This window comes from Podarcis vaucheri (genome assembly GCF_965113315.1).
Source record: "Podarcis vaucheri genome assembly, chromosome: 9".
Lineage (NCBI taxonomy): Eukaryota > Metazoa > Chordata > Lepidosauria > Squamata > Lacertidae > Podarcis > Podarcis vaucheri.
The window spans coordinates 54,902,521-54,925,337 of NC_138767.1; the positions used below are offsets into that span (position 1 = coordinate 54,902,521).

Sequence of the window (22,817 nt, forward strand, 5' to 3'; positions counted from 1 at the left end):
TATCTCGCAGGGTATTTATTTGCCTTTTATTTTGATCGAAGACCATGCACTGCACCTTACAAGTGTCAAGACAATCCAACTCTGCAATTTTAGATCCATTAATTCAGCAAAGTAGAAATTATTCCCATTCCTCTTCTGATATTTGCATTTAAACATGACTTATGCAATAATATTTTAAACAGCTATTGAATAGCTAGAGTGCATTTATCATAACTAACAGGGAACACCTCAAAACATTCATATAGTCTTAAAACACAAGTTCATGCTAGTAAATTGCTTATGGCTGTTGATGCTGTTAATTCCTGCAGGGCCAAATGCTCTTCATGATTACACAACAAGCAAAATGCCTGCAAATATGATGAGCAAAAGAGCCAGAGATATTTGTATATTGCAGGTTCTACTGGTGGCATGCAGAGACACATATTTCCTCAAATGGGGAGTCTCACTCAGCACAACTTTGGCAACCCAGTGTTTGGGCCAGAGAGCATGTTTGGCCACCACTGCATATCCTCGAGATGGGAGCAAAATCTGCCCTTTCTCTTGGATCAGCAGCTCTGTATTTTACCCAACAGCTTTGCCAATTTGGGCCAGTTTTCTTTGTACTTAATGGGAGTAGCTGAAATTGGACCAGGTCCTATTTACTTTAGGTTTCCGGCGTTCATCATACTAGAGCGTGACAAACAGATGGAACCTTAAAATCTGATTTTCATTACATATGGCTACAAATGTAGTACATCTCTGTGCAATGCCACATAATTTGGCTCTCAGTGCAATCGGTGCCATCTGTCCAAGTCCACAGCTCTGCGTAATATGACGGCTATTCACTTAAATCCAGGGATTCTGATCTGCGTGTAGGATCTCTTATGTGCCCATGATGCATCCCCAAACACCAGGAAGAATGAGAAACTCCTCTTTGCACGGAGCTTTGGACCAAAATCCTATGGAGCTTTGGATCATGGTCAATATTGCTTAATTGGATTGTACAACCAATACTTGCTTGCATGCATGATACTCATATAGACATGTGCAAACTCAGGTAAGCAAGGACATTTTGTGGTATTTCTTTGGGATAAAAGGATACTATCACTCATCACACAGTGAAAGTAACATGGAAGAACAACTCCCTCCCCCCCCCCTTTTCTTTTCAGTGCAAAATCTCCTAAAACCTTTTACAGTGTGGGAATCCAAAGGAGCAGTTTGGCTGATCTGTGCTGTCACATGATAAACAGGAAGACTGGCGGAATTTGGTTCAAACGGGACTGAGCGACGTTGTGTTTTGTGGCTGCCAATTTGATATTGTTTCATGACCCAAAGCTTGAGGGGGATCGGGAGATAATAGTTTTCTAGTCGAAGAGTACCATGTGACATAATCCACAATCCAACCAGATTGAGGATCCATGAATATGAGTTACATTTCAGTAGATATCTAAAGCAGCAATTTCCCAAACGTTCCAACTTAAGGGAACACTTTTCACATGGATTGCTCTGCCTAGGAACCCTTGTGCATTTGCCAGAGTTCTTGCAAAAGAGTTGGGTGTTCTAGGCTGCACATTTCATTTGGAGTGTTGGCTAGGTTTCCTGGGGCTCACTACTGTCCTGTGTGAATGGTGAGAGTGCCTCTTAGGACACAGCCCAGTGCTCCCCACAGCTGCCCTTTACAGGTGAAGCTTGGTAGCTGCAGGCAAGCTGCCATTAAGGGATGGATGTCTACCATTACTATTGCATCTTCTCATTGAGGAACCCCTGACAGGCATCTCAGGAATCCCAAGGTTCCTCAAAACATGGTCTGAAAACCACTAGCCTAAAGGAATGGTTCTTTAGAAACAGAGAACAAATGGTCCTTAGTGGTGGTGCAAACATCTATGCCACATTATACCTCAGTTCAGCAGGATTCAGCAAATGAACACGAGCTGTATAAATTTGTTCTTGCAGTAGTTAATGAGATTCAGACTAAAGAAAAAAAGATCTTCCAGTCAAAGATGGAGAGTCTTAGTTCACAATTTCGGCATGAGCTTATCACTGTCATACTGTATTGGATGAGTCTACATGGAAGTCAGTTAACAGTGTTGGTCAGTTTCTCCTCTCGGGGTGGAAAAAGTCAAGTGTCTTCCCAAGTCACTCTCTTGACTGATAAAATAAAATATATCCAGATTCTGAATTTTTAGATATATCAGAAGTCAGACCATAAAATTCTTCAATAGCCTGCGCATCGATTTTCTGCAAAGGTAAAATAATCAAAATGTTAACGGAGAAAAATTAAGGAAATGGATGTAACAATATTAAAACAAATAGGCTTTGCCCAAGGGAAAATTCTGTTAGAAATTTAGACAAGGTGGCAAAATAGTTGTCCAGCTCCTTCCAAACTCCCAATTTATGTAACACTTAGAGATAAACTTACCTTTAAAATGCACAGAGGCTGGCAAGTTACTGCAATAGCTGCAGACAGCTGAGATATTTCTCCTGTTTGTGGCTGGAGTGACTTGCAGTACAAACTTTTGGGAAGCAAGCTTATTTTGCATTGTCCAATTGAGAAAGAGCATCAGTTAACTTTATTCCATCCAAGTCCCCTCTATAGACCTTTAGTTCAACTTATTACTGACTACAATTTCTTTGGTGAGCAAGTGCCTCTAATCCTTTCACCAAGACAATGAGCAGGTAGGCTATGTGATACAACTGGGTATGCAAACATAAACCAACCAAGTACAGATAGCTAAAGGCCTAGGTAATCCTAGCTGCCTTCAGGTTACAGCTACTTGGTTCAAATATATTTTGCATTCTGTCGCAGCACGGCCCTTCTGTGTTAACTGTCATTTTTATTTTTCAAATCTATGGTGTGCCCTTTACTCCCAAGTTTCTGGGAGATTTTATTTATTTATTCAAAAATATTTACAGACAAACCCCCTCCATACAAAATAATAGGATTGTGTACGGCAAAATACGCAGGTGCAACCGAACATAAAAAACCATAAACACAATATAAAATAATCACACAAATGACTGGCTCATCTTAAAATAGTTTAAAGAACTGAGTAGGCCTGTTGGCATGAAAAGGTCTTCAAGAAATATCGGGAGGCAGGGCATGGAAGAATTACTGTTTGCAATGATGTTCCATTTATGAAGCAGGTAACTGGTTATTATTCTACTTGTAATCCCCCCCCCCATTTTATCTTGGGCTGATTATGCTATATGCAACTAAAATTAGCTTGTGGGGGTCAGGAGAACCCGCCAGAACAGTTTATGGAGGGAGGAGTGGGAGTGATAATTCAATCTGGGAAGGAAAAAAGCTTGTGCCAATGGAACAAATGCCAAGGTGCTACATTGAATTCCTTCCACAGTATATCAGAGAAAAGGGTTCTATCTCAGGGCTGCTGTGCTGGTTTTCTATTGATGGAGAGTATTTTTAATTAGGGGAAAAAATCAAAAACAGAATCTTCTATCTACACCCGGAGGGGATTCCATCTATTCTGTTATCTTGCTCTGTTGCATATGTAGATTAGGTTGCAATGAACACCTGAGGGTAATTAAAAATTAGGATCCTTGCATAAGTCCCATTGGTTTTTATGTTTTTCAGTATTGGGGGCTTGCTCTTATGGGGGGGGGGACTAACCTTCAAGCTATAAGCCACATCCCAGGAACAAGTATACTGACCTCTACAATGTCATCATCAAACAATAGCCAAAAGCCATGACTTTTCACAATGGTAATATAATGTCCACGATTAGGTCCACTAAAAGAAAAGAAACGCCATTAAATTTAAAAAAAGAATAAGGACACAACTGAGTCAACCTTCTAGACATAAAAGTTGCATTCCCTGCAACTATAATTCTCCCCTCCAGGGTATTGTCTATAAGATGTTAAGGCTTGAACAGGCGAATTCCATCTTCTCCCACATCCAATTTATTTTCCAACTCTGTTTCAACTGATACCTTAACATTTTGATTTTCAATCAAGGTAGTTCATATGTGCTTGTTATGCCATTTGGGTTTTAATAATAATTTGTTGTTGTTTAGTCGTTTAGTCGTGTCTGACTCTTCATGACCCCATGGACCAGAGCACGCCAGGCACTCCTGTCTTCTTTAACCATAATTATAATAATAATAATATTTTAATTGACAAGCTTATATACACCTGCATACCTAGGTAGTACCCCAAATGTGTAGAAACCACATTTTTGGGCGCAGAAACCCTTATTTTTAGGTGACCCTGTTTTGTTTCCAAACTGACAGGCACTCCTGAGTACTAAAGGCAGTGCTTTTTTCTGGGGTTAAGCATACCCCTAAACATTTTGTGAATTTAAATTTGGCCTCATTGAGGGGCAGTATTTCAAAATGAGTAGGAAAATGAGAGTACCACTAAACATTTTTTTTAGAAAAAAAGCACTGACTAAAGGAAATTATACTGCTTCTTCTACACAGGATTTATTTTCTTTAATGAAACATCAATCTTGACTGTGGTCAGATTGATGCTTCATTAAAGCATCAATCTGACCACAGTCAGACAGCAGAATTTACAACAGCAACTTACACTGCATCAGCACCAAGGGGCAGATGCAGTAGATGAAATTAAAAATTCCCTTTAAACTTATTTGCATTAAAAAATAGCACTCCTTCAGTTAAAATCTATGTTCCAGAGTTTACCATCAGTACTCATTCATCAACCATCACTGTCACTGCAGCCTGTCTTATCCTCATTGCCATAAAACAGAATTTTAAGACAGGCCTAGAGATCTTCAGCAAGAAGGTATTTAACATAGGTTTCCTCTGAGTGGCTGGGTAGTTTCCTTAGTAACAGTTGAATTAGCTCTCTTTGGGTATCACGATATAGCGGGCAATATAGAAGAATGTGCCAAATGGGACAATCCCATCAGAATTACATGGAAGAAGAAGAAGAAGAGTTTGGATTTGATATCCCGCTTTATTACTACCCGAAGGAGTCTCAATGCGGCTAACATTCTCCTTTCCCTTCCTCCCGCACAACAAACACTCTGTGAGGTGAGTGGGGCTGAGAGACTTCAGAGAAGTGTGACTGGCCCGAGGTCACCCAGCAGCTGCGTGTGGAGGAGCAGGGAATCGAACCTGGTTCCCCAGATTACTAATCTACCACTCTTAACCACTACACCACACTGAACACCATCTCTGTTCCACTGGGATGTCATCATATGTGCCCTCTAATAATGCTGAAGGGGAGAACAGTAAAGCAGGCTCTAGAAAATGCCCAACAGTGTTCAGAACTACCCAGCGCACTTAAATCATTTGCTGGATAGGATTTTTAGTGTTCGCGTTAAGAGTTTATAAATGAAAGAGAATGCTGCTTACCTGCCACAATGCACTACTACAGCCACCAAGTCATACATGCGATCCAAGTTAATAGCATCCCCGGATGTGTTGAAGAGACGCAGCTCAAGAGGAAACACCACGCGGTAAGAGAGCTTGGTATACCGATGTAACTGCTCCATGTATTTAAATCTTTTCAGGTGCAATGCAAGGATCATTGGCAGCTTTTTGACCCTCATCCTATGAAGTCAAAATAATATCACTGGATAAGAACAGAACCTGTGCAGGTTTTTGTTTTTTTTTTCCCTCCAAAGGGGAAAAAGCAACCAGCAATTATTTGTTATAAAAGCTATTTGTTAAAAACAAACAACAACAACAGTGTAATACTTTAAATATGCACAAAAGGGAGTCCATGATATCCGTAATAAAAATGTACAATTAATAAGTGCCCATTCTATTTATAAACAGGTCTATGTTCCCACATAGGCATACCTCTGTTATTGTTTTTTGCAGAACTGAAAGCAGGAAGAATTTGTTTTATTTTAACCACTGCTTTAAAATTTATACTAGCCTCCCTGGGACCAGGCCACAAGGCGCTTTGCTTACCTTTTTTGTGCCTCTTGTTTGCTGCAGCAAGTCTCACAGTAGTACTTTTGTTCGCTGCACAATGTTTCTGTGTTGCTGAAGTCTCTGAAAAATCAACGGAGGGAACAGTGCTTACAGTTTCATCCTTCCCATCCCAAATGCATCCTGAGCTGGTTGCAAAATACTGTACAGTTGCTTGACTGTAACTCAAACACAGTGGTCAGAGAGAATACACTTGCAGGATCACCTTACTTGAGAACTGTCAAGGGCGCTGTTAGGAGACTCCCTAATCTTCTCACTGAACTATGATTCTCAGAGTGGTTTAACTCTCAATCCCTCTTTCCAGGGAACTCTGTGAATTATAGTTTTGTGAGGGGAATAGGTGTCGCCCAACATCTCTGAGAACCTGTAACGCACTACAGTTCCCAAAATTCTTTGAGGGAAAGCAGGCCTCTTTAAATGTGTAGTACAAATGGGCACTCATTCTGCTCTTCAAATTTTATTGAAGTGTGGTTTTCACAGGCATAAGAAATGCTTGTTTTACATTCAACAGATGACAGATTACTTCATTTTGACCTAGCTAAAATAAAACTTCTAATTTCTGGATAAAAGCTAGACATATAAACTATTCTTAGACAGAAATATGCTGGAGGTGTTGGTTTATTCATGGGGCAAATGCTTTTCTAAGAAAAAAAAAATAGAGAGAGAGGTAAAACTGACAGAACCAGCTGGCCTTTTCAACTCCTCGTGGAAATAAAAATAATTGATACATAATTTATTGTGTTATTTTATGAATTCCTCTTTTAATGCCAGCACTGATGCCCAGAGGAAAAGAGCTATGTTTGGGGGCTTAAACACAAAAGGGCTTTTTCTTTCAACGATAACTAAGAGGAAAGAGAGTTTGCTGTAGTATTAAAGGGAAGCAAGACTAATTGAGCTATTGCCTCTGAAATAGCTCCTGTTTACTTATTTCTCTTTCCTGCTCAACACTGTTTATACAATTAAGGTCAAACAATGCCATTTCTGTTCTCAAACATGGCAATTATAATTTCCAAAATACACTTGGGAAACCTGCCAGCTAAAGGTTCATTTCCATTGCACATGCGGGCAGACATGATTTGAAGTCACTCTATGTTAAGAGCTCATACTCTTACAAGGGGTTAACTACAGTGAGTCCAAAATCTTAATGCAGTGGTACCTCGAGTTACAAACGCCTCAGGTTACAAACTCCGCTAATCTGGAAGAGTTACCTTGAGTTGAGAACTTTGCCCCAGGATGAGAATGGAAATCGTGCACCGGCAGCACAGCAGCAGCAAGAGGCCCCATTAGCAAAAGCATGCCTCTAGTTAAGAACAGTTTCAGGTTAAGAACACACCTTTAGCTAATGGGGCCTCCTGCTGCTGCCGCGCGGCCAGAGCACGATTTCTGTTCTCATCCTGAAGCAAAGTTCTTAACCCGAGGTACTATTTCTGGGTTAGCGGAGTCTGTAACCTGAAGTGTATGTAACCCGAGGTACCACTGTATTAGCTTTGAGGGTTTTTGACTCTTGTAGATTTTTTATATATTCATGATTGGTAAAAAAACAACAACACACATTTTGGATTTTTTTTAATGTTTCAAATATTTTATTTTCATTCATACTGTTTTGCAACTTTGGTGTTGGCTTCACAGGGCCCATTTGGGAAGAAGGACAAGAGGGAAATTTAAGAAGTAAACAAATGCCAGTAACATTCACAAAGGTTATAAAACGATGCCATGCACTTTCCGGACCAAGCATGAGGGAAGTCCCAGATAGAGTGCATTATGGTAGTCCAGTCCTGAAGTACTCTTCTGAAAATGCTTAGACTTTGATGAGTTTCCAGGATAAGGAAGACAAACAACTGTGGAAATGGTACTGAGAGTGCTTCTCTACATCCAGATTCCCACAAGAAAATGGGACAACCAAGAACAGAATGTATGACCCACTAAGCCACGGGTGGAGAGCCTCAGATCCAGAGGCCAAATTCAGGTCTCCATGCATCCCATATGACTCTCCCCAGGCCACAACCCCCCTTCAGCCACACCCTCCACCACTCCTGGTGGAGCTTCCTGCAGCCAATCAGAAGCCACAATTTGGTTTTCGAATGTTTTGGAAGTTGAACAGACTTCTGGAATGGATTCCATTCAACTTCCAAGGTACGACTGTATAAGCATTTGGGAAAGCACTTGCGTCTCATGATGGGAAGCAGAAGAGAATATGATCCCTTAGGTAAGAGCTATGTTTTCATGTAGATGGACTCGTGCAGTCACCTGCCTAAAGAGCTGAAGCAATAAACCTGAGAGAATGCATGTGTGTGTGTGTGTGTGTGTGTGTGTGTATACAGGCACAGGCAGGCAAAGGGGGATTTTTGACTTCCAAGTACTGCTATGTCTTGGACCCAACTGATAACAAGGCTCAAGCAGGTTCTGAACTCGGAAAGATGTGTTAAATTGCACTCTTAGTTCAGTATAACTCTGGTAAATCTCTCTGGTAAATCTAAATTCAAAGTTGTATTTAATTCAGTGGGACCTAATGGATGCTTAACGACTTCTTTCAGATTAACTGCTGTGATAAATAAAGTTTTCTAATACTTGGGATAAATGCTCCATATTATTCATCAGTAAGCCCTTTGATTGACAGATGGTAGATTACTTTCCCAGGAAGTACATGTTATGCATGCATGCACACCATTCTCAAGTGATTTGCTCCAGAGTAAATCTGCTGCCTTCAGTGGAACCTCCCTGGAGTAAGCAACTGAAAGATTGAAAAGCTGTAGTTTCTTCCTGAATATTCAATTGCAGCAGGATTGATTTATATTCCTACCTTCCAAAAAAAGTTCCATTTATATTTCTTGATTTGATTTATGCCATATCATACCGTAACTCTCATGCCGCTCTTCCTTTCAAATCCCACTAATCTAAAATGATCAGACAGCAAAAACCTGCTCCCACTTTTTTCAACACACATTTCTGCAGCCACTCATTTACCTTAAGCAATGAGTAATCGATGTGTTCTGTTCCACATCAACAGAGAGATCGAGGAAATCTTCATCTTTGCTGCTAACCTGCAACAAAAATAGGAGGCAATAATATTTCTGGGTACTGCACAACCAACAGCTTGATCCTAAGACTAGCTGCACCAGCAAAGCAAATGCCTACCATTATGTCAGCACAACATCAAAACCTAGAAGATGCCAACATTGCAGAAAGAATTAAGCAGATGAGTACACCAAAACAAGTTATTTAAAAGTTTAGGTTCAAGTTGTGGAGCTGAATGGTCCTGTCTTTGAAAGCAGTTTGGGAAAAGGAGGCATATTAATCTCTCGCAGCTCTATGACGGGATGCCTAAGCATGGCTTGTCTTCTGTAACTATGGTTACAAAAATGCCTCCACCGTAGTTAAGGACTGGACACAAACCAGGACATGAAACTGTGATTTGAGGGTGTGTGGGTTTTTTGCCAATTAAGGTTTGTTTTAGCATAATTGTTACACCTGTATTGAGTATAGCATTCCCCCTTCCTCTCCAGCCTTCCTGCAGAGCCCAGACAGTGTACTGAACTTCATATTTTGAGAGGCAGTCTATAGGAGGTTCTGCCAACTTGGTCTCTCCTGCGGTTTCAGACTACAACCTCCATCGATCCTAGGCTGCTCCCAAAGGCTTTTCTATACGATGTTGGCCACAGGTAATGAACTATTGCAAAGATAAGCACCAGCACCTTGCATTGAGCAGCAGAAGCCTGCAATATCAGTTGCATATGACCTTACTTCCCTTTTCCTGTCAGGAGAGCAAACATTCTGTAGCAATTGCAGCTTCAGAGTTGTCTTCAGAGTTGCTCTCTGTGGTGCTCCCCAGTAAGGGGCAGTGCAATAATCAGTCCTATAAGTTATAAAACCACAATGAAATCCCCCCCTTCTCCGAAAAGAGGAGTCTGCATAAACTCCAGCACTGCTGCTACGTGGTTATCCAGGAAAGGGCCAAGAATGCCCTCTAACTCTGGACCTGCTGAGGTAGAGAAATTCCTACCGGACCTCTCACAACCAATGCTCCAAAGACCCTTTCCAGTACACTGGGGCTCCCCACCAGCCTCACCTCCATATAATTGGCCCAAGCTATGGCTGTTTTAAAAGTCTCTCTCTTCAATTTCTCTGAGTTGTGAGTACTGTTGTAAGTAGATCAGACCTAAATGTGGATCCCTACTCTCTAGTGCCATTGCTTTGATCCAACTACAGATTCTCTTGCTCATATTGCGAGGTGCTTTAAGAAATGCTTGCGTTTACATAATGTCACTGGCATCAGCAAAACTATAACCACACAAGTTTAGTTAAGTTTTTCTTAAGATTAGGAACTGTAGATACAGGCTCAACTGCTGGGAAGAGATTTGTGGGATGAAAGTTCTTCATTCCAGAGTTTGTCCTGCTGAAACCCATTATATGAGTCACTTTGAACATGGGTATGAGAATACAATCCCTTTTGGACGTTTGCATATACTGCTGCCACTAGACCCATTTCCCCCTGTTTGAAGGGGAGAAATAGATTGCTTCAAACAACAAACATTACTTGTTACACACAGCAGAAATAATATCTTGTAACTACTTTATATTGAAAGAATAAAATAAGGATATTTGCTTATTTCAAGAAACTGATTATGGCAAAATCTCATAAATACAGTAATTATGTGTTGACACATGGAATCTGGATCCAGGGCTCTCTCTTTATCAACTAGTACCCTTTAGCACAGCATGCAACTTAATCCAAAAAAGCTAAACTGCAAAAAGAAGCATATATCAATCTTAGTCAGGATTTACCTTGCCCCAAATCTGACAATGACAATTCAGATGATAAGTCATATTTCTGACTGTTTTTCAGGTTGAGGGGTAAGCTAGTCAACCCGGAAAAAATGGCTCCTATCAAGCTCCACCTAAGAGGCCCAGATCCATCCAAATCCCAACTCTCATGTGAACCTCCCTGCCTCCTCGATCACACATTCTGTTTCTCACTCTATTTCTAAGATATGAATAAGAGTGATGACTTCACAGGGATGCCGCAACAGTGAATATAAAAAAAGGCCGCAGTGGCCTTTGACTTGCACACTGTTACATAAATGGTCCTAATATGCCCTCATCAGAAAGCTGAAGCACAAAACCGCACGATACGATATTAGCGGTGCAATTATAAGAGATTGTCTTCATCTAATCCACTAATGACCAAACTGTTTTCCAGGGCACACTAGTGTGTGATGACAGGCCTGCTACTGATCGAGGAAAAAATTAATTAATTCCATCATTAGGGGCTCCGGGGAATCTGAACTGCTCACTCAAAGTACCTACTCAACGCCTTACTGCATGAGTCACTGATTCAGCAGGACTTTAGCCTAGTTGGATAATTCTGGCTTGCTATCTGAGGAAGGCACAAACAGGGCAGGACTTGAGGGCAAACGTTCAAGGACCACTCCACAGAATGAGCAGGGCGGCCCAGCAAACACAGCAGTGCCGGCTCACTGTATTTTGAAGTAATGCGCATTATCATCTACAAGATTATCTAAGCCAAGACAATTAAGTCTAAAATTATCTAACCAAACCACTGCCTCTGGGACACAGAAGGGTGCCTTTCATCATGGAATGCAAGAGGGCAGATGTGGGGTTCCCTCCCATGTACCTTCAGAGCACACCCTGGGCTCTGTCTGTGCCCAAGTCTGGGAGGCACATCTAGCACAGTGGCTGTCACAGAGGTGGGTTCTTTCGAGCTCTGGTAAGTCTTTCCGAGGGCTAAGTTTGTTCTGCTGGAACTCTGCATTTAGAGTGCCCAACAGGGGCTCTCTTCACACACCCCAACTTGGATTGGGGCTGCAATGCTGGAGAAATGGGTCTAATCCTTCCCCCACCCTGCAGCACAGCCTTGATCCAGACGGCCCCCACCAAATTTTCATTAGTGACAGAAGTGAAATCCCAGAGCCTTAACAATGTAACAGCAGTTTGTGTGATGAAGTCATCTGGATTGGTGCATTAGCGTTAGACCATGGTTTCCCAAACTTGAGTCTCCAGCTGATTTTGGACTACAATTCCCATCATCCCTGACTACTGGTCCTGATAGCTAGAGATGATGGGAGTTGTGGTGCAAAAACAGCTGGAGAACCAAGTTTGGGAAACCCTGATTAGACCCTCTCCTCACCAGAATGCAATCCTGTTCAGTTCTCACCCCCATGGGAAGAAAATTGGGAACTCCAAACACACTAGAGTACCAACCTAAGAACATAGATTGGTTTAAGAGTGATGTGTGCCTCCAATTCAGTTTCAGGAAAAAGGGGATATCAGAAGTTTGGAGAAGGGTAACCTCATTCTTATTTTGCCACAAGTAATTCCTGGAGCTGCTCCAAACTCAAATTAACCTCAGTGGAGGCATGTACACATTTACAATACCTTAAGATGCAATATGTCACATGTGGGGCTCTCTTATGGGGAAGGACCAAAGCTTACATGTAGATCATCTGCTCTGCATGCAGAAGTCCCAGGTTCAAAACCTGACACCCCCAGTTAGAGCTAGGAAAGAATCCTGACTGAAATCCTGCACAACCACTGCCATTCAGTGCAGAATATTGAACTAGATGGTCTGACTCAGTATAATGCAGCTTCCCATATTTGTATGCAAAGAGACAAGGTTGGGGAATAATTTGTTCTTGTCTTAGGAAGGTTCAACATGGGGGGGGGTGGATTAACCAAAGTTATCCAAAGCCCCAAATAAATATACATAGACAATAGCTGCTTTACTCCATAGAAACACTCATATTTCTTGAACGGCTTCATAAAGCGACATATTTAGCTCTACAAGCTGCTATAAAGTAATCTAACTATTTTCAGGAAAACACCAACAAGCCCAGTGCTTACAGTTTCACAGTTCAAGCATCTCGTTTCATTCGTCAGCGTTCCCTGAAAAATCTCATGCACCCAGGTGAGTTCTTGCTTGTTGTTCTCTTCCGCTTCGTTCATGTTGCCGTTTTTCAGTTTGCCATTTTGCTTTTCCTGCTTCTTCTCCTCTTGCAGAATGTCAGCGACGGTATTCAGTAAGTAGTTTAAAAACTCATGGGCGTCTTGTTGCATGTAGTTGTCAAAGAGATCTGTAAAAAAAACAGGAGGAAGGCATATATTTTCATGGCTTCTGGTGTTGTGGCTAGTCAGGGTTCAGGGCTGTTGGGCAGCTGTCAAGGGCCTATATCTTAGGAGAGTCCACCAGCACTGTCCTCCAACCATGGGGGAGGGCCCCACGGAAGGTTTGGGTCATTGTGGGTGATCCTCCCCACTCTGTGCCATGCTAATATCTGCAGTGGCAGGAGCAGCACCTCCTCCCCACAGCCCGAGAGGACAGTCAGCACAGGGCTGCCTTCACTTGCTTGCCCATGTGTGGTCCATGCAGCCACCAGGGCATCTGATTGCTCACCTGTCATTTCCCTTGGTGGTTATTTCTGCCTCTGCCCCCTCACTCACCTTCTGGTGTGACAGGGAGAATCTGGGCACAGCAAGACTGCCCAGAGAGAGCACACAAGCAAGCAAGCAAGGAGGAACCCTTGAAGGAGTAGCCACCTCACCCTCTGAATTGCATCTCCCCCTCTTTCACTGAGCAGTGTAGCAAGGAAGATTGTAGTTTCTAATACTGAATTTACAAAAAAAAGGTTTGAAAACCTAAATAGCAAGTTTTAAACAAAGCTCAATTTGAAGAAAGCAAAGCACCATAATAAAGGGTTAAGGACTCAACTGTGAAAATTCTAGTGCTGCTTTTACAAAAAGGTTTAAAAGCTAAGTGGCACAAATTCAAAGAAAGGAATACAAGATAAACCTTTTTTTGTAAATTCAGTATTAGAAACTGTACTTTTGAGTCCTCAATCCTTTATCACTGCACTTTGCTTTATCTAGGTCGATCTAGGTATCCCAGAATTTTTGGGATTCTACCCGTTTGAATTTTGGTCATTTAAAGTTTATGATTTTTCTATTTCCTTCTGAGGAAACTGAATAGTTCAGTGAAACGAGGTTTGTAGCCGGCATCCCATTAAGGCATTGTTCTATTTTAGGTTTTTCTAATTCTTTCCTTAAGCTTTTTGATTTTTATTGTTTAGTTGATTTCCACAAGATAATATTTATAGTCGCTTACTTCTCATTTCAGGGATTTTCACGGTATTTCATTTGTTTTGTGCAATTCCTTGGTTTTCAAACAGCTTCATTCTCGAACATTTTGGCTCCTGAACATCGCAAACCCGGAAGTGACTGTTCTAGTTTGCAAACTATTTTTGGAAGCCAAACATCCAACGGGGCTTCCAACTGACTGCAGGAGCTTCCTGCAGCCAATCAGAAGCCACACATTGGTTTCCAAAGGCTTTAAAAGTCGAACGGACTTCCAGAATGGATTCCGTTGGACTTCCAAGGTATGACTGTTCTAACTTCTGCCTCTGTCCTCAACAGGGAAGGACTGGGCCTCACGGGGGCTGCGACTGTCTCTACTCCCTTCTCTGGCCTCTGTCTCGAGGCGACGCAGAGGACTGGACAGCGGAACTGACCAGAAAGCATAGGCATATCTGAGAGGACACCCACTCCTCCCTCCTCTCCTCTCTCGGCAGCCTTCCAGAATGGTTTGGGATCAGGGCCGTGGTCTGAAAGGATGTGCGAGTCTATACTTGCCATTCTCCTTTCGTAACCTCGAGATGAACTTTTTGGGTGGAATCACTCCAACTTTCTTCTTCTGCGTGGCAATACTGTGGAAAAGGTCCGCAAGGCAAGTCAGGAGGTTTTCCTTCTTTTTCTGCTGGGCCTTGTAGGACAGCACATTTTCCCGAAAGGGCCGGCAGAAATACAGGGCTTGCAGGACGGAGTTGCAGTAGCACGTGTTTCCAAACTGCAAAATATAAGTGGGGACGGGAGAGAGCGGATCATGAAGTGCAGCTTATCTCCCTTGCCCAATATCCTATCTCCCTTGCCTCAGTATTTTCTCCTCTCGGTAGAAGAGGAGAAATCTATAACTGTAGATTGAATGTAGGTCAACGGGTCTGTATGTGGAGCTTCAAAGTATTACTCTTTAGCTAGGAATAAAAATTTCGTAATGCTAAAACAGGCTTCTTCAGTTTTGTTCTGGTGTCAGGCATAACATGGTTTTAAAAACAGTGGGTGCCTTCAGACTTGGTGCTTTTTTGTGGATTCACAGTAAGTCTGCAACTTATGCAGAGGTTACACTCTGTGGGTTGTGCCTAAAGCCAAAATCATGTATAGTCATTGAACCTATTAGGTTCAATGACAGGCGGGACTGCCAAACTCAATTTTCCTGGAATGTTGTTGTTGTTGTTAGAATATTAAAAATACGATAAAACATCAAACATTAAAAACTTCCCGAAACAGGGCTGCCTTCAGATGTCTTCTAAAAGTCAGATAGTTGTTGTTTTCCTTGACATCTGATGGAAGGGCGTTCCACAGGGCAGGCACCACTACCAAGAAGGCCCTGCTGGGTTCCATGTAACCTCACTTCTTGCAGGGAGGGAACTGCCAGAAGGCCGTCAGAGCCCCACACCCCTTCTGCTATCATCATCATCATCATCATCATCATTATTAGCCATGTACGTAAAGCTGAATGTGCACAAGTTAAATGCATGTAAGTTGCAGGCTTTCTGTATTCTGCAACACATAATTGATGTAGTAACAGTGCATTAGTGCCAGGTTTTTACTGGACCATCCACACATCATTCTGCTTCATAGCTGTTTCACAATGCTCTTCCAGTATTACTGTATTACTGGATTTCACTAAATTTCATTATAGCACAAAGGGACACCCACCATCTCTCTTGGAACACTTGTGGAATAAAATGTTACAGGGTTTCAGCAGGAAGCTACAGGACACGCACTGACTGGAAATGAAGTGGGACGTCCATTCCAATGTTTTTCCAGGTGCAAACAGCATTGAAAGTACCATTGCATAAAACTGTCCCATTTCCATCACGAGCATAAATAAAGGAATAATAAAAGGCACACCTGTAGGGGCCCAGTGTTACTATTCTAGAAGTTCCCAAAATTGATATTCAAAGCACTCATCAAAATAAATTTTGTCTGTGACCCAGAGAGCCCTTTACCATGCATGACCTACACCTGAATATATATATGTATTTTAAAAACCTATTATGATAAGGTATAAATGCATGCTTCACACGCAGAACTCGCTTCCTTCTTCAAAACAGGGTGGCTGGACCTTTACAAATTCTATTTTACTTAAAGTATGGTCAACATGGTCAAAGTGAGCTAGTTCGGATGATGTACTGGCTCAACACACAGAGAGGCACATGTAGTTTCTCCTTCCTGCGCACCTGGCATACTATCCATACCTGTGCACTTGGGGGCAGATCATCTGATCAGTGACCACAAACCAGGGGGAATCACATGAAAGAATGTCCCGATCTATTGTATACAGAACATGTGGATGCACCTGCCCACACACCTGTGTCCTATCCTGACCTCAAGCAGAAGCCCACGGGCCACAATATAGTCCACAATGCAGTGTAGAGTTACTGACCACTGGAAAACTTCCAGTGAGCAACTTACTCTAAGCAAGTCTAAAGCTGGATGGAGGGCTTTTATCCTTCTTGGGAAATATTACACTTTGCATGTTCTGCCCCTTCCTGGTAATGTAGAAGGCCTTAAAGAGGCAGTCATTTCACCTGGAGTGAGCACTCCACCCCAAGTTCACTGCCTGCCAGACATGGGAGTGGAGGTCTTTGGGGCCAAGAGACCAGTTCCTCAGAAGGTTTAGGCTTAGTGGTTGTTATCTACAGAAATCCCAGGGGTCCCTGGCTGACAGGCTCTGGCTGAGACCAAACTCTGATATCAGGGTGTGTGCTGGTATGTTGTCTGTACTGCTGCTCAGGGTAAGGTTCATGATAACAATCAAACTGCATTTGATTGATAGGATTTATAAACTGCCCTTCCTCTCTAAGGAGCCCAAAGCAGCAAACATATCCACATTATAAAAAAAAAAATATTCCAAAAGCAATTAAAACATTCTAAAATTACAAATAAATACAAATTTCCATCTAGTGATGTCAGGGTTGCTGGGAAAAGTATTCTGCAGCCACCAAATGACTAGGCTAGCAAGAAGGTTTCAGATTCCTCCTGAAAGCTAATAATGATGCAGACAGTTGCACCTCACTAAGGAGGGCATCCCACAAATGAGGAACCACCACTTAAAAGGCCCTGTCACAAGTCACCACCACCAACCAGGCAGCCCCAGGCATGGAGAATGTACCATTCACTCCAGGGTGCACCCAGATTGCCTTTAGACCTACTGAATTAGTCAATCTGGTCCAACAGTGCTCCTTTTATGCTCTTCTCCTGATGTTCTACCAGTGCTGCAGAAGCTACATATTCTCTCGACCTATCCTCCCATAGCCCTTTCCACTGCTGTGAGGCAACATGGGAGTCTAACCCAGCAGGTGGGGTGGTGGAGGGAGGTGTAGCAAAATGGAGGAGCTAGAGGTGTAACAAAATGGAGGACACATCTCCACCTCTAGACAGTACTCCAAGGTGCGACAGGGCAAGTCATAAAATATGTTTTCAGAAACTGACACCACAGCAGTAATACTTACATTGACCAGTCCAAAGTAGTGTTCATTGATTGGAAATTGCTCTGGCCCAATGTCTTTTTCCAGAGCAGAGGCATTGGTGCCCTAGGGAAAAGGAAACAGCCAGTTATTTTAGTTCCAGGTTAAACTATGACACAAGTCTGAGAAATATCCTGAAAGGTTAGGTCACTTCCTGCTGCCCTCCCCCAAAGCTGTGCCAAATGGATTGTCTGAAGTGTTTTAGACATTTCCGAATACTTACAGCCCAAGCGCTGCTCAGCCAATGACATGAGGCTGCCATGAACTCTGTGAAAACCCAACATCCCATTGAAAATGCTTGCAACGAGAAAAGGGCTGTTATCCAGCATGCCAAGAAGCATATGCAAGCCCCATTGATTTTAAATTGGAAACAGAGCACAGGATCCATTCTTTCCAACACATGACATGGGAATGGATTGCCAAAGAAACCTCTCACTCCACATCCATTAACCTGTCATCATCTGGTTCCCAGACAGAGCAATATACAAAAATAAACAGGCCCTCCCCAGGGCTTTTTTGATGTTATTTGATTTTATCCATTTCTGCAATCTAATCTAACATTTCCTTATCAGCCCTTCTATTTGCCTGATTTGCAGGGGTTGGGAGAGAGGAACCAGAGCAATGTTTTCTCTCTCGCTTGGATGAATGCAAGCGACTCTGATTTTTCCCCAGCAAAATAAATGCTTTCAGAGAGCTGGAACGGCTGAATGAAAATCAGAAGAGATAATTGCGGAGAGCTTGTAGGCTTGAAATGTAAATCAACTTGCTTGCAGTTGGCAGCCAGTAATAAAAGTCACAAGCATTTGGGTTTGGTTCTTTTTTAAAGTTTCATGTGCCGGAACACTTTCCCTATTTTTGAACCTTAGGCTGCAGATGTTTTTGCATATCCCGTCCCAGCCGTTCCCACTGAGAACAAAGGGCTGTATTGAATTTTGTCAGGCACACAGAACACCTCAGTTCCCCAAGACACCTGAGCCTTTCCAAAGGAAAGGCAGACAATGCATTGTGGGTGACTCCAGTTGCCCAGGAGCTGAGCTACTATGAATCTGTATTTCAAATTATATCATTTGCATCCCAGGGAGGATCAGGTGAAAGGGTTCTTTTTTTATCCAACCCATCCATCATGCTGCCATCAGCCCTGAAAAAGGAAAAACATTCCCAGAGTCCAGTTGACCTAACTTTCCATTGCTGCAAGGTGTACCAGGATTACTGATTTTGAAAGTGTTTATCTATGACCCAAAACTACGGGAGGGAAGAGATTAAATCGCCTTCCCTAAACACACCATGGTCAGGCAACCTGGCAGCTTAAAGAATAAAGGATATGCATATAGACCGCTTATACCCATTTAGAATTACATGTAGTTTGGTCTCTATACATAGGGATGGTCCTGAAGACTTCAGAAGGAGAAATCCGTAGCTCAGGTGCGGAGCAACAAAACTTCATACAAAATTGTACAGTGGTGCCTCGCAAGACGAAAAGAATCCATTCTGTGATTCTCTTCGTCTATAGCGGGTTTTTTGTCTTGCGAAGCAAGCCCGTTGACGGATTAGAGGATTAGCGCTATTAGCGGCTTTTAGTGGCTTATCAGCTTATCGGATCAGCTGATAAGCGGCTTAGCGGCTTAGAAAAGGGGGGGAGGGGAAAAAACCCGCAGGAACTCGCAAGACATTTTCGTCTTGCGAAACAAGCCCATAGGAGATTCGTTTTGCGAAGCACCTCCAAAACGGAAAACTCTTTCGTCTAGCGAGTTTTCCGTCTTGCGAGGCATTCATCTTGTGGGGCACCACTGTATTTGTCATTTTGCAGCAGCTGTACTGGCCCCTTGGTTATTTCTTGCACCAAATTTATGTTGTTGTCGGTACCCTATAAAGTTCTTTGTGGTCTAGATTCCTGTGTCCCTTACCAAGTGTCTATCAGCACTGGAAATGTTTCTTTTTATGCAAGAGGGCCTGAAAGTATAGGATGCTTCGTGCACAGGCCTTCTGGCTGCTTTGTGTATGACTGGTTTCACTAGCTTGCAAACCATCTGACAGATTTATGTCTTAAAATAAACCATTTCACAGAGACCCTCTTCTCTCACTGATGTCATTTGCCAACTTGCTAAATACAAAGATGTAGGTCAGGTCCTTTTCTCCCGCTTTTGTGATCTCTCTTACAATTGTGAGTGGCTGCTTTTCTTCCCCTGCAGCTACTTGTCATTCTATTCCCTTGTTGAGGTTTACATTGTCAGTTTCTATTTGCGAAGTTTTCATATTCTCTTTCTCTCTGTCGCTCTGTCTTTCTCTCTCTAACACACACACACAAAGTTTGTGTACACATGCCTACACTCATTCTCCAGCAGCTTATTCATTAGTCATGTGTTTTCAAAATTTCTCTCTTTGGCTGATTGGCATCCAATGGGCTTTTAAAATGGGTTGGGGAGGGGGGTTATTGGGTTGTTTTTGTTTTATTATGTTTTTATTATGTACTTTACAGTGGTACCTCGGGTTACATATGCTTCAGGTTACAGACGCTTCAGGTTACAGACTCCACTAACCCAGAAATAGTGCTTCAGGTTAAAAACTTTGCTTCAGGATGAGAGTAGAAATCGTGCTCCAACGGTGCGGCGGCGGCAGGAGCCCCATTAGCTAAAGTGGTGCTTCAGGTTAAGAACAGTTTCAGGTTAAGAACGGACCTCCAGAATGAATTAAGTACTTAACCTGAGGTACCACTGTATTATGTAATTTTTTAATATTGTGTTTTTATGTTGTAACTGCCCTGAGATCTGCAGGGCAGGGCAGTATACAAATTTAATAAATAATAATAATAATAATAATAATAATAATAATAATAATAATAATAATAATAATTGCAGTGTAGATGTATAGTGCAAGGAATCGATTTATTTTTTTGCTCCTCTACTGCTTCTGAACAGGCTTGCTATTTCCAGACCTATAGACTGCACCTATAACTCTGTCCTTGGTGCTCAAGTACGTACTGTAGTCCACCCATTCAGTTTCTTTTTCTACAAAAACTAGCATCCTGCTTGCTGCCAAACATGGGATGTTTGAGCAGCTGCTAGGATCTGCCACTGTCAACCCTGTAACTGCAAAATTCTAAAAGTTTGAGGTGTAGTTGCCAGGCTTTTTATCAATCCAAAAATCAGGCCATATATTTTTCAAAGATGGGGTTTTAATAATAATAATAATAATAATAATAATGCCCAGAAGTATACAACACAGAATCACAATCAATGGATTTATTCAAGTCACAGATTCTCATTGCAGGGATTGACAAGCATTGGAAACAAATTGGCATCTCAAGTTGCTACAATGTGTGCGACAGCATCAAGAGCTATTATGACATGTTGAAATTTGGCACCAAACTCAAAACAGATAATTTTAGTTATTGTTCAGAATCCCAGGGAGGAATGAAGTGTGGGAAGAAAAGCCAGATTACTGCAGGTGGAGAAGATTATATATGGCAGCAATCACTCTTTTCCTTTCCTTTTCTCTCTCTTTCTCTCCCTCTGCAGCTGAACTGCAGCAACCGCTTAACTTAAAGAGTCTGAAGCTGCTGAACTGGAAGATTATGAGTGATGCAGAGAAATGTGCTGCAGAGGATTTTGGGGGAAAGTGACAACACATCACAAGAACATCAGAAAAGCCCTGCGGGGTCATAGAATTGCAGAGTTGGACGGGACCCCGAGGGTAATCTAGTCCAACCCCAAAAAGCACATCTAGTCCAGAATCCCACAGTGGCCAACAGGGCAATAGCTCTCTCCCACTCTCCCAGTTGTTCCCATCAGCTGGTATCCAGTGGCATGCAGCCTCCAAACTCAAAGGTTCCATATAACTATCATGCAGGGCCAACCCTACCATTAGGCAGAATAAGGTGGCTGCCTCAGGTGGCAGATTCTGGAAGGCAGAGGACAGTGATAGGATTTTGGAAGGTAGAGCAGGCCTGCCCTTTGTCCCCTAAGCTCACCTACCGTCCTCAGGTACAGTGGAAGACACTGGCGCATTGCTTTTATCAAACTTAGGCTGTATGCACACCATACATTTAAAATGCTCCCTACCCACACACACACAAAAAAACTTCCTAGGAACTGTAGGTGCTAGGAATTACAGATCTCTGAGGGGTGAACTACAGTTTCCAGGATAAATGGGTGGTGTCTACACATTGTCTCTTGAGACAGATGGATGCCAACAGCACACCCTAAAATTCAATTGTCAGACTGATCACTTTCTGCGCATAGAATGCGCAGGGACAGAACCATGTCCTCCACTTCAGACGTCATCAACATGCAAGGGATCACCCTTGCCATCATGACTAGAAACCGTGGAAACAGATTCCACAATTGCCACCCAACTGCTTATTGGTTTTCCTTCTAGAAAGTTTGCAGACAAAGCTTATGTGAGTTTGGACTAACCTACACTGGTCAATTAGTCCAAACTCACATAAGCTTTGTCTGCAAACTTTCCAGAAGGAACCGTGCGCTGCTCTGGTTCGCCAGAAGTGGCTTAGTCATGCTGGCCACATGACCTGGAAGCTGTACGCCGGCTCCCTCGGCCGATAAAGCGAGATGAGCACCGCAACCCCAGAGTCCGTCACGACTGGACCAAATGGTCAGGGGTCCCTTTACCTTTACACGGGTCAATTAAAACATTAAAATGTGTTATAAAAGTGTGACACCAGAGGGTGCTGTAAAGAAATTGCATTGAGAGTTATATTATGTGGGGGGGGGGTTAGCATTGTTGCTTTTCAAATCAGTGTATATCCTTTGAGAATGTGAACAAACACATAACGCACAGGAAATCTATTGCTCCAACTGCTGTGCCCCACATATCACCGATATTGTTTTCGAAAGTCAGGGCTAGCCCCGTCTGCCTGGCGAAACCAGAATACTTGTCACAAGAAGCAAGTCCTTAGTGCTGGAGTCCCACAACCAGCAACCACGAGACAAGCAAAACCAGGGCACTGGAAAAGGGAGCAGCTAGCAACACAGCAAGATATAAAAAGAGGAACAGTGCCTATGAAAGAGTGAAACTCATCAAAGAGCACTGAAGGACCACAGATAAAAGGAGGGAGCAGAACTCCCGTCAGGCTGTGAGATGGAAGTGACACATGTTGAAATCCTCCTTCAATATAACAAACCCCTCTGCCAAAACCAGTCACTGTTCTTCTAGCATTCTCAAGGAGCCCATATAAACGGAACTACACCAAACGCACAAAACTAAAATTGAACTTTGCCACACCCTCAATGTGGCCAATTTCCATAGCATGCTGGTCAGAGCTTCCTTAAACTGGAAGCATTTTCATGGAGTTATCACTTGACCT

The 22,817-nt window shown here is 42.5% G+C and overlaps 1 protein-coding gene across 1 annotated transcript in view; it reads right to left on the minus strand.

Annotated features, from left to right (window-relative positions):
• The window catches only part of USP46 (ubiquitin specific peptidase 46), a 30,577-nt gene continuing 7,760 nt past the window's right edge, over positions 1-22,817 (minus strand). The window contains exons 2-9 of the mRNA XM_082238267.1: positions 17,483-17,563; positions 14,541-14,754; positions 12,759-12,988; positions 8,865-8,941; positions 5,880-5,963; positions 5,316-5,513; positions 3,649-3,727; positions 1-2,217 (exon numbers count right to left, since the gene is read on the minus strand). Coding sequence (XP_082094393.1) covers positions 2,116-2,217; positions 3,649-3,727; positions 5,316-5,513; positions 5,880-5,963; positions 8,865-8,941; positions 12,759-12,988; positions 14,541-14,754; positions 17,483-17,563 — 1,065 coding nt within the window. The 3' untranslated portion in view covers positions 1-2,115. The remainder of the gene's footprint in view (positions 2,218-3,648; positions 3,728-5,315; positions 5,514-5,879; positions 5,964-8,864; positions 8,942-12,758; positions 12,989-14,540; positions 14,755-17,482; positions 17,564-22,817) is intronic.